General features: G+C 42.6%; 2 protein-coding genes across 2 annotated transcripts in view; both read right to left on the reverse strand.

The window, feature by feature from the left end:
* Positions 1-17,740, reverse strand: part of MUC6 (mucin 6, oligomeric mucus/gel-forming) — a 107,587-nt gene that overhangs the window by 27,657 nt on the left and 62,190 nt on the right. The window contains exons 26-33 of the mRNA XM_065594051.1: positions 16,843-17,028; positions 15,835-16,074; positions 15,044-15,200; positions 14,038-14,184; positions 12,356-12,418; positions 11,352-11,396; positions 11,077-11,143; positions 864-1,022 (exon numbers count right to left, since the gene is read on the reverse strand). Of these exons, the coding sequence (XP_065450123.1) occupies positions 864-1,022; positions 11,077-11,143; positions 11,352-11,396; positions 12,356-12,418; positions 14,038-14,184; positions 15,044-15,200; positions 15,835-16,074; positions 16,843-17,028 (1,064 nt within the window). The remainder of the gene's footprint in view (positions 1-863; positions 1,023-11,076; positions 11,144-11,351; positions 11,397-12,355; positions 12,419-14,037; positions 14,185-15,043; positions 15,201-15,834; positions 16,075-16,842; positions 17,029-17,740) is intronic.
* On the reverse strand, positions 1,628-10,481 carry LOC135982981 (mucin-2-like). Its single transcript, XM_065592019.1, has 5 exons — positions 10,004-10,481; positions 5,322-6,098; positions 3,924-4,391; positions 3,423-3,461; positions 1,628-2,471 (listed from the first exon to the last, which is right to left on the reverse strand). The coding sequence occupies exons 1-5, from the start codon at positions 10,254-10,256 to the stop codon at positions 1,924-1,926; spliced, it is 2,085 nt and encodes a 694-aa protein (XP_065448091.1). The 5' UTR covers positions 10,257-10,481; the 3' UTR covers positions 1,628-1,923.

Below are 17,740 nucleotides of genomic sequence, written 5' to 3' on the forward strand. Positions count from 1 at the left end.
TTGAGACGAGCAAGGCTAATCTGTAACTCTTATTTCACGAACTGTCAACTCACCAGATGAGGATGGAGTACTAGGTTTAGTTGGCTCTTTTCCTGCAAAGGAAGAGTGAAAAGTAAAGAAAAAGGGTTGAATCGCGGGAAGGTGACTAAATGAAGTAGGCCTCCTTAACCATCAATCAATGCAATTATATTGGCCTAACTGGAAAATGCTCCTTGTCAGTGAGTACCACAGCAAGGAGATGTGGCTACCTCTCCTAGCGAGATGATTGAGCTTCCTTGCTCTCCAAGACGTGAGTGACTGCAGGGCACTGTGGAAGGGGACCTTTGCCAATTAGTCTGAACAGAGAAATGTCAGAAGGAGCTGGGTGTGGGGGAGGGGATGAGGAGCAGAGAGCAAGGCCAATGAAGCAAAAAGTTCCCCTGGCCTTTCGACATCTAGGTACCAAAGAGTAATGCTTCAGTCATGTTTGGCTGAAGAAGCCTATGTGGCGTAAAAATGAATTATTATACCGGTAATTACCCAGGTACAGAATAAAAGCAATGACTAAAATGTACCTGTTGGTGTTGCCCCCGTTGTGGACTTAGTTGACCTAGTAGTTGGAGAAACTGTCGTCAGCGTAGTTGTTTTCACGGTGCTTAGGGTGGTGGACTCAGATGCGGTGCTCTCCGGTGAAGTACTGGTCGGGGCCGTCGTTGTCAGAGTGACGCTTGTGAGTGTAGTTGGTGTGGTGGTTGTGGTGGGCGTGGTAAAGGTAGTGGAAATGGTAGGGGTTGACTTTGATGTTGTGCTCTCTGGTGAGCTAGTGGACAAGGTAGTCGTGGTGAGAGTGAGGGTTGTGGGTGTAGTTGGTGTGGCGGTTGTACTGGTTTCGGTAGACTTGGTGGAAGGCACAGTCGTTGTCGTAGTTCTTATTCGAGGGGTTTTTGGTGAGGGCGTTGGGATGGACTCTGTTGATGCAGTGGTTTTTGAAGTTGTAGAGAGAGATGTGGTTGGTGTTGTTTTCCTGGTAGTGCTCGGTGTTACTGTGAGGGAGAAATGTGAATCGATATGGTGACGTTGACAAGAAAATGGTAGATTGCAGAGGAAGAGTTTACCATGACTAAATAATTGTATCACTATGAACAGGGGTTTTAGAATGAAGGCAACTTTGTGCTAGATCAATGGCAATTTCTTTTTTGCAAACAATTGAGAAGTGGCCCTCTCTCATCCTTTAGTAATGGAGAATGGGTCAGCGGTTGAAATAAATGACTTAATTGCCAACCGTTTTAAAAATGCACACATTTGCAAGGGTGTTTACTGGTTGGGAAAGTAGTGGGGCGGGACTGTTTAAATCATTTTGAGGGGCTAAAGTCAAAACGGATGAACAAGGCTGATCTAGAACTCTGATTTTACCCACCGACTGTGGAACTCTCCCCTTGAGACAGGAGTAGTATGTCTAGGTGACTCTTTTCATGCAAAGCAAGAGTGTAAAGAAAAGAAAAAAGCTTGAATCCTGTCAGTGTGACTAAATGAAGTAGGCCTTACCAAACCATCAACCATGGCTGTTAACTTGGCCTAACTGGAAAACAAAATGAATGCACTGGAGTGCATCAATGGGAGAGAAAGCACCCACAGTGTTTGACTCGTATCTGCAACCCATTTTAAACTCCCTGGGTCTGTTTCCTTTCAGCCACGTTGAGAGGAAATGGTTTCCAGGATGTGCCTTTTTCAGGAAGGTACAGAGACTGAATTGCCTCTGTGTCCGTCCCCAGGAATTAGTTTGAGTCAAATCTCTAAAGGGATCTATGCAATCCTAATGATTAAGAATCTGAAAAGGAGGTGGGATATATTGGAAGAGTGAGCTTAGTGTTGTGAGAAAAAGCAAGTTAGATAGAAAAGGGAAAATGCTGTGTTTACACCATACACTTCCCACAAGAATGGGCTTCAATCTCCTATGGGGGAGGTTTGTGTACCTGTTGGTGTTGACCCCGTTGTGGACTTAGTTGACGTAGTCGTTGGAGAAACTGTCGTCAGCGTAGTTGTTTTCACGGTGCTTGGGGCGGTGGACTCAGAGGCGGTGCTCTCCGGTGAAGTACTGGTCGGGGCCGTGGTCGTCAGAGAGACGCTTGTGAGTGTAGTTGGTGTGGTGGTTGTGGTGGGCGTGGTAAAGGTAGTGGAAATGGTAGGGGTTGACTTTGATGTTGTGCTCTCTGGTGAGCTAGTGGACAAGGTAGTCGTGGTGAGAGTGAGGGTTGTGGGTGTAGTTGGTGTGGCGGTTGTACTGGTTTCGGTAGACTTGGTGGGAGGCATAGTCGTTGTCACAATTTCTGCTGGAGCGGTTTTTGGAGAGGAGGTGCTTCTTAGACTTATTATTGGTGAGAATGTAGGCCTGGACTCTGTTGATGCAGAGGTTTTGGATGTTGTAGAGACAGATGTGGTTGGTGTTGTTTTGCTGGTACTTCTCGGTGTTGTGGTTTCCACGGTCTTAGTTACTGTGTGGGAGAAATGTGAATCGATACGGTGACATTGACAAGAAAACGGTGGATTGCAGAGGAAGAATTTTCTATGAGTAAATAACTGTATCATTATGAGCAGGGGTTTTAGAGTGAGTGCACTGTTGTGCTAGATTAAAAGTGACAAAATTGGGTAAACATTTCAGAAGTGGCCCCCTCACATCTTTAGTAATGGTGATAAGTGGGAACACTGACAATAAGTAACTTAATTGCCAATGTTGCGAAAAGAACAAAATAGCATAAAAGCAAGTGCATTTACTGTTTTGTAAAGAAATCCAGACGTTTCTGGAAAGGAGTATCTTGTGATCGGTTGTGGTGTTTTAAACCCCCCTGATGGAAGATATATAGGGCGTGAACAAATCATGTCTGACTTTTGTAAGGTAGTATATGTCTTTCTGGAAGGTTTTGTGTTATGTTTGTTGCTTCTTTGTGGTACGTTGATCTAAAGCTTTCTGGGTTACACCATACCTCCAGAGAGAGATACTCTCATCTCTATGCCACCTAATGTTTCTGAGAGAGATTATGCTTGCAGACCTTTACCAATCCACTAAAAATGAATGCTGGATTATTTTATCTTGCACGTTTCGGTCCCTATTGCTGGAAGATGCTGACTGTGTTCTGATCCCTCTGTTGAAGCTAGGTGTGGGAGCTGGCATCTCTTCACCTCACAGGGTAGGGTCCTTCATGCTTTGTTAACTCCCTACCTCAGTTTAAATGTTCTGATCAGGGCACAGCTAGATCTGTGGAACCCCGTATCTGCTTTTTAGGCCCAGAAAAGATACCGAAGGTGCAGGGAGCTATTTTAGCTTCCAGAGGGCACCTTGTCCCTAGTGTCTTTGCAACCTTATCTGGAAGGGCTCAATGCAAGGGTCTAAAATTGAGACGAGCAAGGCTAATCTGTAACTCTTATTTCACGAACTGTCAACTCACCAGATGAGGATGGAGTACTAGGTTTAGTTGGCTCTTTTCCTGCAAAGGAAGAGTGAAAAGTAAAGAAAAAGGGTTGAATCGCGGGAAGGTGACTAAATGAAGTAGGCCTCCTTAACCATCAATCAATGCAATTATATTGGCCTAACTGGAAAATGCTCCTTGTCAGTGAGTACCACAGCAAGGAGATGTGGCTACCTCTCCTAGCGAGATGATTGAGCTTCCTTGCTCTCCAAGACGTGAGTGACTGCAGGGCACTGTGGAAGGGGACCTTTGCCAATTAGTCTGAACAGAGAAATGTCAGAAGGAGCTGGGTGTGGGGGAGGGGATGAGGAGCAGAGAGCAAGGCCAATGAAGCAAAAAGTTCCCCTGGCCTTTCGACATCTAGGTACCAAAGAGTAATGCTTCAGTCATGTTTGGCTGAAGAAGCCTATGTGGCGTAAAAATGAATTATTATACCGGTAATTACCCAGGTACAGAATGAAAGCAATGACTAAAATGTACCTGTTGGTGTTGCCCCCGTTGTGGACTTAGTTGACGTAGTAGTTGGAGAAACTGTCGTCAGCGTAGTTGTTTTCACGGTGCTTAGGGTGGTGGACTCAGATGCGGTGCTCTCCGGTGAAGTACTGGTCGGGGCCGTCGTTGTCAGAGTGACGCTTGTGAGTGTAGTTGGTGTGGTGGTTGTGGTGGGCGTGGTAAAGGTAGTGGAAATGGTAGGGGTTGACTTTGATGTTGTGCTCTCTGGTGAGCTAGTGGACAAGGTAGTCGTGGTGAGAGTGAGGGTTGTGGGTGTAGTTGGTGTGGCGGTTGTACTGGTTTCGGTAGACTTGGTGGAAGGCACAGTCGTTGTCGTAGTTCTTATTCGAGGGGTTTTTGGTGAGGGCGTTGGGATGGACTCTGTTGATGCAGTGGTTTTTGAAGTTGTAGAGAGAGATGTGGTTGGTGTTGTTTTCCTGGTAGTGCTCGGTGTTACTGTGAGGGAGAAATGTGAATCGATATGGTGACGTTGACAAGAAAATGGTAGATTGCAGAGGAAGAGTTTACCATGACTAAATAATTGTATCACTATGAACAGGGGTTTTAGAATGAAGGCAACTTTGTGCTAGATCAACGGCAATTTCTTTTTTGCAAACAATTGAGAAGTGGCCCTCTCTCATCCTTTAGTAATGGAGAATGGGCCAGCGGTTGAAATAAATGACTTAATTGCCAACCATTTTAAAAATGCACACATTTGCAAGGGTGTTTACTGGTTGGGAAAGTAGTGGGGCGGGACTGTTTATATCATTTTGAGGGGCTAAAGTCAAAACGGATGAACAAGGCTGATCTAGAACTCTGATTTTACCCACCGACTGTGGAACTCTCCCCTTGAGACAGGAGTAGTATGTCTAGGTGACTCTTTTCATGCAAAGCAAGAGTGTAAAGAAAAGAAAAAAGCTTGAATCCTGTCAGTGTGACTAAATGAAGTAGGCCTTACCAAACCATCAACCATGGCTGTTAACTTGGCCTAACTGGAAAACAAAATGAATGGACTGGAGTGCATCAATGGGAGAGAAAGCACCCACAGTGTTTGACTCGTATCTGCAACCCATTTTAAACTCCCTGGGTCTGTTTCCTTTCAGCCACGTTGAGAGGAAATGGTTTCCAGGATGTGCCTTTTTCAGGAAGGTACAGAGACTGGATTGCCTCTGTGTCCGTCCCCAGGAATTAGTTTGAGTCAAATCTCTAAAGGGATCTATGCAATCCTAATGATTAAGAATCTGAAAAGGAGGTGGGATATATTGGAAGAGTGAGCTTAGTGTTGTGAGAAAAAGCAAGTTAGATAGAAAAGGGAAAATGCTGTGTTTACACCATACACTTCCCACAAGAATGGGCTTCAATCTCCTATGGGGGAGGTTTGTGTACCTGTTGGTGTTGACCCCGTTGTGGACTTAGTTGACGTAGTCGTTGGAGAAACTGTCGTCAGCGTAGTTGTTTTCACGGTGCTTGGGGCGGTGGACTCAGAGGCGGTGCTCTCCGGTGAAGTACTGGTCGGGGCCGTGGTCGTCAGAGAGACGCTTGTGAGTGTAGTTGGTGTGGTGGTTGTGGTGGGCGTGGTAAAGGTAGTGGAAATGGTAGGGGTTGACTTTGATGTTGTGCTCTCTGGTGAGCTAGTGGACAAGGTAGTCGTGGTGAGAGTGAGGGTTGTGGGTGTAGTTGGTGTGGCGGTTGTACTGGTTTCGGTGCTTGGAGTGGTGGACTCAGATGCGGTGCTCTCCGGTGAAGTACTGGTCGGGGCCGTCGTCGTCAGAGTGACGGTTGTGATTGTAGTTGGTGTGGTGGTTTTGGTGGGCGTGGTAAAGGTAGTGGAAATGGTAGGGGTTGACTTTGATGTTGTGCTCTCTGGTGAGCTAGTGGACAAGGTAGTCGTGGTGAGAGTGAGGGTTGTGGGTGTAGTTGGTTTGGCGGTTGTACTTGTTTCGGTGCTTGGAGTGGTGGACTCTGATGCGGTGCTCTCCATTGAGCTTGTGGGTAGAGATGTCATTATTAGAGTTTCAGTCGTGTGTGGAGTTGGCATAGCTGTTTCTCTGGTTTTCGTTGACCTAGTGTAAGGAGTAGGCGTTGATGAAGTAGTTGTTGATGTCTTTGTTATAGTTGGTGTCGTAATGGTTGTTGTCATACGTGGAGTTGTATGTTTTTTTGCTTTTTAAAGAAAATATATTATATTAATATAATAGTAATAATATGATATATAGAAAAATAAACTGATAATTTTGCAAACTATGAACTAATGATAAGTGTAGCTGTTAATGCCTCTTATTTTTAAGGTTGCCCAATGCTTCCTATTGTAAAGCCCTCTTTCTAGCTGGCTATAACTTTGTCAACTTTAATTATGTGTGTGAAATTTTCTATTTCCTGTGCCTTTATCAACCTCATTTTTTCTGGAAAATCTGCCAAAATTTGTTCATGCTATTAGGTTTTGAAAAATCGCAGTTCATGCATCCTCAGTGAAGACTTCTTTGATTCTTAATCAAGTAGATGGAGCTGTGTATTACATATAGGTAAGCATGCCCAGTGCACCGAAGCCAGAAAACTCTGCCTACTAGTACCATAGAGGCAATGCTGATGCCCTGTGGCCCTAGCCCCTCCCTTAGTTATATAATGGCTGCACCACCCCAACCCCTACTCAGTTCATTTTCACCCCCTTCAGCTAGACTTCACATTTTCAGTCTCAGCTTTCTGAGAGATTTTTCCGTTTTCCTCTAGATAATAATTAGTAGTATCTCAGGTGTAGTTTAGTGTTAGTGTAGCGGTAGTTAGAGTAATTGGCTGCTGTGTGTCATGCCCTCACCAGAGTTCAAGCATTGTCCATCATGTGTTGAGGGGCATTCCCAATAGTGATCCCCACATGAGATGCTTGTTATATCTTGGCAAAGGACACATTAAGGAATGGTGTTCCATCTGTAAATCACTTAAAAGAGGACTCAAGTGGCAAGAGACTTATAACTGAAGCAGCACCTTCTGGAGCAGCTTATGAGGCCTGGTTTGGCATCGATGCCCTGGTGTAATTGGTGGCTGCCTTCGGAACTGGCCGGTGATGCTGCTTCACATTCAAACCCTGCTGTTTCCCGCAAAGGGAAGATGATTCATTCTCCCTCCTCTGGTGCAGGGATGAAGAGGTTCCATAAAACTAATCGGGAACACTCTAGGGCTCAGGGAGACTCTCTCATTTTACAAGAGGAGTGCTGACCAGCACTGTACTCCTTCTGGCATGCGGGATAGAAAAGGTCCATTTACCTGCTCCCCAGTACTGCTCTGAGATCAGCAAAAGTCTGTACCATCGACTCTTGTTCTGGCCAGGGGGTGTCCACTGAGTCCAGTACTGATGACGTCAGCATCAGCACTGACTGTCTCCACACTGGTGGCATATCAGATGGCTTCAGACCTGCTTTGCCCCTTGCTCACTGACTCTCTACTAGTTCAGCAGTTTTCCAGTGCCATAGTTTCTATCACTTTGCTCTCCGTTGTGCCATTGGTACCTTCAAGCTATAGCACATTGCTGCCGGGTTCATTGGCACTGCAGCTCATACCATCTACAACAGAATTGAGGCTGACACCAAGCTCGGCACCAAAGTCCCCCTCAATGCTGGTGCATCCTTTGGCACAGTCACTGCCCTGGCAGCAGATCCTGTCATCGAGATTGGTACCATTGTTGACCTCAGTGCCAGCACCTCCTCCAGTACTGGGTGGAAGTGTGTCTTGCTCAGTACCACTGGTGCCAAGTCCCTGTTCCTCTTTGGCACTGATGCTGTCCCCATTTTGGACTTTGGATGAGTCTGATTGTTTGTTTGCCTCATCAGGGATGGCTCTCCTGTTGTCAACAGGGACTCTCCGGGACTCCTTGAAATCCAGGTGTCATCCTCCCCTCCTTCCTCACCCAATAGGCACCAGAGACCATCTTTGGATCACCATGGATAACAAGATTGGCATTGTTCTCGCAGTCAAGACAGGGCTCTTGGCCCAGTGCCCACTGGTCACCAATGCCATATTCATTTGCCCAGTGGCCTCCTTGGGATGCTCATTGGTCTTTGAGGTCTCATTTGTTGACCTGCTCCACAGCAAGATTGCCAGTCCCATTGGTGGCTCCTGTTGCTGAACCATTGCAGCTAGAAGTGACCATTGAACCTGTCCCCTCTGGGCCTTCAGGATTATCCGACTGGTTCCTGTTGTTCAAGAACAGGATCCGTTGTTGGCACTGCAAACCACTTCTTTGTCCTCTCCAGATGACTCTACTGTGCCAGGCTTCTCCTCTTCCTTGATGCCTGGGGACTTGCAGGCATATCAGGACTTCCTGAGGCATGTGGCCACTATCTTAGGCATCCAGGCTGAATTTCTGCAGGAGGATTTGCATAAGCTGCTGGATATTCTTCACTCATCACACCATCCACCTCCTGATAAATTAGGCTCTCTTGGAGCCTACAAAGGCCCTCTGGAATACTCCTACATCATTGCCTCCCACAGCAAAACATGCAGAGAAGCGGTACCTCATCCCCATGTGGGGTTTTGAGGATTTCTACTCCCACCTGGCCCCTAATTCTTGTGGTAATTGCAGAAAATGACAGGACACAACAGGGAAGGTATAAATCTATGCCTAAAGGCAAGAAGTCCAAAAGGATGGACTTGATGCGGAGGAAGATTTATTTCTACTATTTCCTCCAGTTGTGCATCATCAACGCCTTCTGGTTCTTCTCTAAATACAACTTTGTTAATTGGGCGGCCATATCTAAGTTTGAGGACAAGTTGCCAGAATCCTCCAGGGAAGACTGTAAGGCATTAATTTCACTGGGCTTTATTGTAGCCAAGACTTTGTTACAGTCATCCATGGCATCAGATGTGATCATGAGGAGGGCCTCATGGCTGCAGAATTCAGACCTGGCATCTGATGGACTAAAATTTTGATGGTTGGGTTTTGTTTTCAGAAAAGACTGATGGGACCCTGCAGTCTTTTAAAAGGGCTGCCCTTTGGTCCTTTGTACATATGTTTACAAACCACTATGCTGTTTCTACTGCATCCAGCTCAGATGAAAACTTTGGGAAGGCAATCCTGCAGTCCTTGTTTAAATAGACTCCAAGCCCCACCTCCTGTGAGTACTACTTGTGAGTCACCTACATGGAATACATGGCTGCATCCACTCAAAGAAGAAAAAAAGGTTACTTAACGATATTATAACAGTTGTTCTTCAAGATGTGATGCAGATGTGCATTCCACAACCCACTCTGTGTTCCCCTCTGCACTGGGGTCTGTGTTTCGGTGCAAAGGAAGTTAGGAGGGTGAGGGAGGTGCTGCCCTTATATAGCCAGGGAACGGACTAGGGCCACAGGGTGCAAGTGCTGCCAATATAGATACTGCTAGGCAAAGTTCTCTGGCTTCTATGTTCTGGGTGCATGCACACCCACATGGAATACACATCTGCATCACATATTGAAGAACAATAGTTACAATACCGGTAACTAACCATTTTTTAGAAGCTAAATTCCCTTAAGATGCTATCTGCATTGCTCATGTCCAAGTCTGGTGTGGAGCACGACTTTCTCTGCAATTGCAGCTCTTGCAAGTTGAGGATGCTCCTACTTTTAGTATTTATTTTAGTGCATGACAAACTGAAATTAGAGTCCTCTGCTGTTCACAATAAAGTTTCACTCTCATGGCATTTGTATAACAAACAAAACATTAATTGTTAATATCTTCAGTGCTATTCGAATAGGTAAGATTTTCAGTTCTCTAGGCATAAATGATGTATATTGCAAAAATCTTTTTTAAAAGAGCACAGTATTGAGTGTACAATTTGTACAATAGAATGGGAATTAAGTCTAGGTAAAATTAGTGGCGCTTCCTGTGACTCTCATAAACTCAGTCTTTCTTGAATATGGATTGAATTTCATAGTGACATAAAACCCCATATACTTCACACTTTTAAATGCTTCCATTCTGCAGCCTACACACGTTTTTCTTAACAGTGTACTTTTTTTAAACATGCAGACAATTGGATAAATGTAATTTAATTGAAACAATGGCAGTAATGAGAAAAAAAAACAAAACAACGTACCAGTTGTTGAGATGACTGTGACTGTAGGGGTGAGTGGTGTTTCTGAGGTTGGAGATATGGTTGTTTTGGTGGTGGTTATTGGTGACGTAATCTCAGTTACTGTTCTGATTGGGGTAGTTGACCGTGTTGTCTTTTTCGTAATGGTGGTTACTGGTATGGAGTGAGTAGTGGATTTGATTGTGATAGGTGTTGTTTTTATGGTTACTTTTGTAGTAGATAGGGTGGTTGGTGTAGTGCTTAAAACAGTGTGCATGGTGGACTCTGTAGATGTAGTGGCTGTTGGTGGTACGGTAGTAGTTGGTGTTTTAACTGTAGTAGTGCTTCTTGGTGTTTTAGTTTGTACTGTTGTCGTTACTACAAGAAAAAATAATACAAATGTGGATATTGAGTACAAGAAATATTTTTTAGTAATGAATTTCTATAAATGTATGTCATATGAATAGAAAAATGATTTTAGGAAGAAGTAATATTACAAATATCTTTTATTAGACACACACAATTTGACACAACTTAACTACCCTCCCCTTCTCTGTCCTTCTTAATAATGTACTGATAAATGGCCCAGAATAGGAAGATGTCACAAAAACTTTATTCATTTTTTCTTTCTTCAATATACTTTTAAGTTATGTCAGCATTCATAAATATTGCTAAGAGCTATGGAAATTAGTCTATTATCCTCTGAATTTTACAGTGTGGACAGTTGGCACTGTAATCTTTTCAACACTGCCCTTACATTGGCCTTGATTTTACAAAGACATACACTTGCTTTGAGTTCCACTGACATAATAGGAATTCCACGCAAGTGTAAGGGTCGGCAACTTAGATCTCTTTAACATATTGGACGAGTATGTCTTGACTGTTATGTAGAATGAGCACTTCTAAGATTGAGAGACTGTTTGATCTCCAGACATGATCAGTCATTAGTCTCTGAAGACTACCAACTAGTCACAATTGTGATGCATATATCTCTCCACTAAGAACTGAGCTGAGACTACTGATTAATTTAATATACAAGTAGGCCAAGTCAGGTGATAATTGTCTTTTGTCGACCTCAGCTTGTCCTGAATTTTTACCAGTAGAGATATCTCATTGCCAATGTCTTGAAGCATTCAGTAATCACAATCCCGCTATAACTTCCTTCTGAATTTAAGACAAAACGTTCAAGAGAGTTTTGTATAATGCCAGGATATATTTCATTATTGCATCTTAAGCATTTCAGAGGAAGGTGAAATAATCTTACAAGGACAAAAAGTGCTTACTATTGAAAATGAGAAGTCAATAATATGTATCTGGACGATAATATGTGACTATTGTATCACATATTATTTCCATTGACTACAGAACTAACCTGTTGACGGTGTAGAGGTCTCAGGGGTCGTCAAAATGTGTTCTGCTGTGTACAGATAGAAGAAAAGTTTTAACATGTGAAAGAGAACAAATTAAGAAGCTATTCCAAAGGGGAGAGTTTACAGAATGAGTGAAAAATGAAAGAATTGCAACAGTCAGCAAGACATCCCTGAAAATGCTCAATTCTTATATATTTCATTGCAAATCTTTATTTCACTAGAAACAAACAATATTGAGGAAATCAGTACTTTGTTTGAATGGCCATGCTTTTTCTATCTTTGTCACTATGTTCATATTTAAGGATAGCTTTATTTCTCAGGAAAATGTACATATGGATTTTCTGCAGATGGTATAGCCCCAATAACTAGGAGCCTGGAATGAAGGTTGTTATTGTATAGCATAGAAATGGCCCTGGATCCAACATCTAGATGAAGATCCAAATTTTGCAACTTTGGGCCTATCTGTAATATTATCTACCTATCTATATTTTTATAAGATTCCCCATCACTGTGATATAGGGGCACCACTTAGTAGTAAAGATTTCAAAAGTAATATAAAGCTGGCATGTTAGAAAAAGGAACTTGTTAGATAAAGTCTAGGAACTGGATTCTGTCCAGTGCCAGAACTCCGCTCATTGTGGGAAAGGTGTCAGGGAGCCAGTTATTTTCAGGGGCACTGAGACATTTATAAAATGCTCAAGCTTAGAATGAGGGTAACCTTTCATCACAACTATTAAAATCAATCTGAGCATTCCAACTACCACTGAATTTACAATGCTTCATAGCCTGATGTTTTTTAGTTGCCTGTTTTCATTTAACCATCTGATGACGAGTTAGCAGTAGAGCAATGCAATTATTACAGAGGAGATTTGTGCTTGGATGAGCAGTCATTATTAACCAATAGTTATTAAGAACAAACTCCTCCTTCAAAGTATTCATCTTATTCAATTTTTAATGCTTCTAGCTTTTGCAGAGAAAGAGAGTGACTGTATAAATCTCTACTTACTGCAGGGCTTGCACTGTCTCTCCTCGTGATCAAAGTATTCATTGTGTGAGCAGTTGTAACAGCCTGGAGATTGTGGAGAGAAGTACATTACTCAGTCCTCAGATAATAGCAGTTTTCTATAACCCTTCTTCCTAAACCTGTCTGGTTTTAAGATTAAGTTAGATAAGTTTATGGAGGGAATGGTTTAATGGTAAAACATATTAGCCAAGGAATACCAAGCAATGGCAGGTAAATAGTATAATGGCTAACAGGGGTCAGGCTAGAGACTCTTGCCTACATGCTCGGGGTCTTACTGATCGCCATATTTGGGGTCGGGAAGGAATTTTCCTCCAGGGTAGATTGGCTGAGGCCCTGGAGGTTTTTCGCCTTCCTCCGCAGCATGGGGCAGGGATCGCTAGCAGGAGGGTTCTCTGCCAATTGAAGTCACTAAAACAAAGGATTTGGGGACTTCAACAGCAGAGTCAAGGGAAGGGGTAGGGACGGTTTTGTGGCTTGCAGCATGCAGGGGGTCAGACCAGATGATCATAATGGTCCCTTCTGACCTTAAAATCTATGAGTCTATGAGTCTAATATAATAATATGAAGTTAACAGAAAATGAACATGTATTGCCCAAAAGCTGTGTCTGTCATTTAACCAGTGGCATCTACAAACTCCTTAAGGAAATTTCTCTTGATATGGTAAGGATTAGAAGCTTCACATTCAAGACAGGCTGAGCTCATTAAAGCACTCAGTGTACTATGCGTCTATGTCAATTACTTATCATTGTGATATTAGTAAGAGAAGGTGAAGATGAACATACAACAGTAAGACTATGTAACCACTGCTCCAAAAATTATGCCAATGGAAACATCATTGTCTTAACCATTGGTTAATACAATAAAGATAACTATTGCGTTATTATTTTCAGCTTTATAAAGTCATTGTGACAGATATTGCAACCACATGCAATATCTTTGGGGACCATATTGTATTAAATTAATGAATGGTTTATATAACATTGTAGGCCAGGGATTGTATGCAACTCCAGGTGGGGAGGTTACCACAGCTCCTCCAGGAACCTAAAAAGTGAGGTGTGATTAAAGTGAATCACTCAGGTTGTAAACACCTCTGGAGAGGTGTCACACCCAAGTCAGCTTGCATATACTGGTTCAAATTGGGTTTTCCAGAGACCACCAGACAAAGAACGGACTTCTGGTATAAAATGTCTGAGTTTAAACTAACACAGGGCCTTCTTCCGATTCAGCAAATGGACAGGACCCTTTTGGAAGAACTTTGGCTTACTAGGACCCTATAAGGCTGATGGGTGACCTCTCAGAAGTTTTTAGCATGCATGTAAGAACTTTTATTGTTTTTATGTGTTTTCTCTGTAATGCTTTTACCCTAAGAATACATGTATTTAGTTTTTGTGAAGACTTAGTGGTAACTGGTATACACTGCTGTAGCCCTTGGAGAAAGGTTAACCACAGGTACTGGACCCGGGTCCAACGTGCTGGGGAAATCACAGTGAAGTGGAGAAGGACTGCAAGCCTAAACCCCGAGTCTGGAGGGAGAGAGGCATAGAGCTCTGCCTGAGAGGCATGATGGCTAGGAGCTTGAAACCATAAGTGGGTGTTCTCGAGGAAGACCTGCGGTGGGAGAGTGGTCAAAAGTGCAGCTAACCCTGAAACTGTGAAATCATTACCTTCAATGTTGACATATTTGTAGTTTTGTTGTGGGCAATTACAAGGTCGGTAATGCCAGGTGCAATTTTGTTCATCCCAATAATTGTAGCTGTAGGTGCCCTCACTGCCTGACTTTCGGTGTGTGTTGAAGTAGTCACAATAGACAGCTGAAAAAGCAAAAACAGAATGAAAGGTTGAATTTTTCAATTTATGGAATGTAATTCCTCAAAGGATTCAGAATAGGAGGAAGAAAGCGACTCAATGGTACTTGGTGACTCAAGGTAAGCCCTCCAACCTCGACTGTGGGTGAACTGATTTGAATCTGTGTTCTAGTGAGGTGTGAGTTAATTTCCTCCTTTCATAAGAAAAGGGGCAGATATAGGCATTTAGATATTTGTAATGTATAATATATTGATGTGTTAAATAGAAGCTATCAAGAACTATAGCTTTAAAGGTTTGATTATAATACTCTGTGAAGCCTATGCATAAAATTTCTCTATATAGCAACCATTGATAATTTTTCTTGCTTTATGGAGCCCCAGCCAACACAGCTTTCTCTGTTTATTTCCTTGCAATCCGCACAAAGATGATTTCATCACAACTATGAGAACAGGTTTTTTTTTTTTTTTACAATATTGTGTTCCCTCTACTGTCTAGTTGGCTGTCAGTTCTGCAGTAGCAATAGGGAAAATATATTGCAAGATTATTATTTATGACTACTAGATTTTTCTCCCTCATTTCTCCATGACATGGTAATGTGTTTCTGGTGAGGTTAATACTGATGAAATGTGCACGGTTAAGAGCACTACAGGATGAAATCATCCATTTATCTAGCGCACAGATACAACATGGGAAGTGGCCACACAAGCAATCCCCCATGCTGCCCCATCAATGTACCTTAATCCTGTAATAATAATATGTCCCTTAAGCCCCTTTATAATTGGGCAAAGTGTAAAACGAATTGAAAACAAAAGCTAGTAATAAAAATCACATATGTCATTTTTTAAAGGTGTTCAAGAAACTTACGACAGAACTCTGGGGCTCTCCAGTCAATGCAGACACCTACATCTAAGCATGCCTTGGCATACACTGCAATGGCATCACACATGCATTCACAGTCTCCTCCAGAGTCACACCCACAGGAGTCTCGGACACAGGCATCATAATAAGGCATGCGGTATACCTTTGATTGAGAGAGAAGGAATAAATTGGTTAACCAGGATTCTCTTGTACCTGTGCATTGATCAAAAAAGTTTCTTTCCTGTTTCTAGCTGGGCTAAACTACAGATGTTAGCTCAGGGTAAAGGGAGAACATTCAGAACATAATCTGCTCTGCTAAGTGAGAGTATGAATTATTCCTCTAGTTGTTGTGTAGTAAAATAAGCACAGCAATAATACAATTCCAATTCAAACTGTAATCTTTAGTAAAAATTTAGGCACTGCAAAATATCAATAGAAAATTATGACATTTTGAAGGATATCTCTAGAGCTGTATGTGTACTTAAAAAGCTGTATATAGTTTCCATGTGATTAGGCAGCAAAACACATCCGCTAAAATAGAGGCACCTAAATTCAGCAGTTTCATACCCTGCACGGACACACATAAACACTGTTCACATTTCTCACTTGAGTTCACTTTTTGAAGACATGTTACAAACAGGAGGTACAAAATATTAAAGTGAAGCAGGTGCAAGAATACATTTCATGCATATGGCACTAATGCATCCTGGGGAGGAGGAAGGTACACACTGAAGTGTGAGGGGATCATCCTTTGGAAGACTGTAGACTATGTGTAAAGAAGCCAAAAACTTGCTTACCTTACTGTGACATGGAGCAAAGACCTGGCTGTTGATGATGGAACACTTCCTCTCTGCCCAAGCTTTACGATAAGGGTTCTTGCTACAGGGATCAACTACAAAGAACACATCCCCACACATAGGATTTTCCTTCCAAGAATTTACAAACTCCAGTTCATTTGCTGCCACGTATTTGCTTCGAGTTTCAAAGTCATCTCTCATGTTCCCATTGTAATTCCCACACAAACCGCAGAGGTGATCCTACATGAAGAAATGAAAGCATTAATATCAAGTTGCCCCCTATTTGCTAATTGCAACCAATTGTCTGAATCACACCTCTAGCCCGATATAACGCTGTCCTCGGGAGCCAAAAAAATCTTACCACATTATAGGTGAAATCATGTTATATTAAACTTGCTTTGATCCGCTGGAGCGCGCAGCCCCCCTGCCCCCAGCGCTGCTTTACTGCGTTATATCCGAATTTGTGTTATATTGGGGTCGCGTTATATCTTGGTAGAGGTGTATCTTTCTGTTATCTGCACTACTTTTTCTGATCCGCGATTGCTATCTATAAATACTGTGCCACATACTGTTAGTTTTTTGTATGTACAGCCTTTCTTGTTAAATGAACAATGGAAGGACATAGTGGAGTTCTTCCTGAATAGTGTTCACAAACAGAGATATAATCTGCACCTTTATGAGGTCAAAATAAATTCAAATGCCCTGTACAAATTTCCCTGCCCTTCTGGGGGATGAAAGGATGTGTTGTCATTTGGACAACACATGAGCTATCAGCTCAAAGATTCATGTTGTTATGAAGTTTGGTAAGCAGCTAATAAGCAGCATCCAGTGAAGATCTCTGCTGCTCCAGGAGGGATGAGAGTTATGAGAGGCCTTCCTAGGAGACTTCTGCTGCTGTAGAAAGTTGTTACAATTGCCATCTCATGTACAGTTTGATTTGAATCTGGGGGTAAATGTATTTAACAAAGAAAGTTAAGGAAAGTTTATTAGGAAGTTACTTTGAATTACCTGTGCTTCTCTGAAGATCTTGATGAAAATATTCATGTGCTTGTTCCAGATAAGAGTCATGTTGTATTTTCCTGGGATAATGATATCGAACATCAGGTGAAGGACATTCTTTTTCACGTGGAATTGTGTCAGAGGATTGTCCCCATATACAAAGTAGGTTTCCTCTGCCAGTATAAGTGTCATATTCTGAAAGCAAATTGGCCTGTAAGTTATAATATATCTCTCAGTATGTCCCTTTCTGTCTTTGTAACATTACCAGGAATCACTAAAGGGTGCTGCTACAGATTGTCATTTCTCTGTTTTTCTGAACTGATTGATTGTGTTTAGCTCTTGGAGAATTATTTATTGTCAGCTGAGTCACAGTCCTTAGATGATGAGCATCTCTGCCTGAGGTCTGGTCTACACTACAAACCTATATCAGTATAACCATGAGTGATGTAGTTGTACTGACCTAACCCCCCATGTAGACAGCGCTAAGTTAGTGAGAGAGCTTCTCCCCTAGACAGAGCTACTGCCTGTCAGGGAGGTGGATTAACTACGCTGATGGGAGAACTCTCTCCTCGGTGTAGAGCATCTTCATTAAAGCACTACAGCAGCGCGGCTGCATTAGTGCAGCTGTGCCAATGCAGTGTTTTAAGGGTAGATGTGCCCAGACGGTCTATTTCTCAACATCATTCTGAGGTGTAGATGTAGCCTATGTTATGCTTATGTAAGAAAGCAAAGCAGTGCATGATGCCAAAACATTATTCTCTTCTTCCATCTGCACCTATCCCATGCAAAGGTAAAACCTAGCCTGCCCCCAGCTGCCTGGATTTGTTCTATGAAGATGCAAGTTTTGATGAACATGAAACAAACCCATCATGTTTCATGGTCAGTGTAGGGTGCAACAGCATTTTGT

The sequence above is a fragment of the Chrysemys picta genome, chromosome 4 (assembly GCF_011386835.1).
Source record: "Chrysemys picta bellii isolate R12L10 chromosome 4, ASM1138683v2, whole genome shotgun sequence".
Lineage (NCBI taxonomy): Eukaryota > Metazoa > Chordata > Testudines > Emydidae > Chrysemys > Chrysemys picta.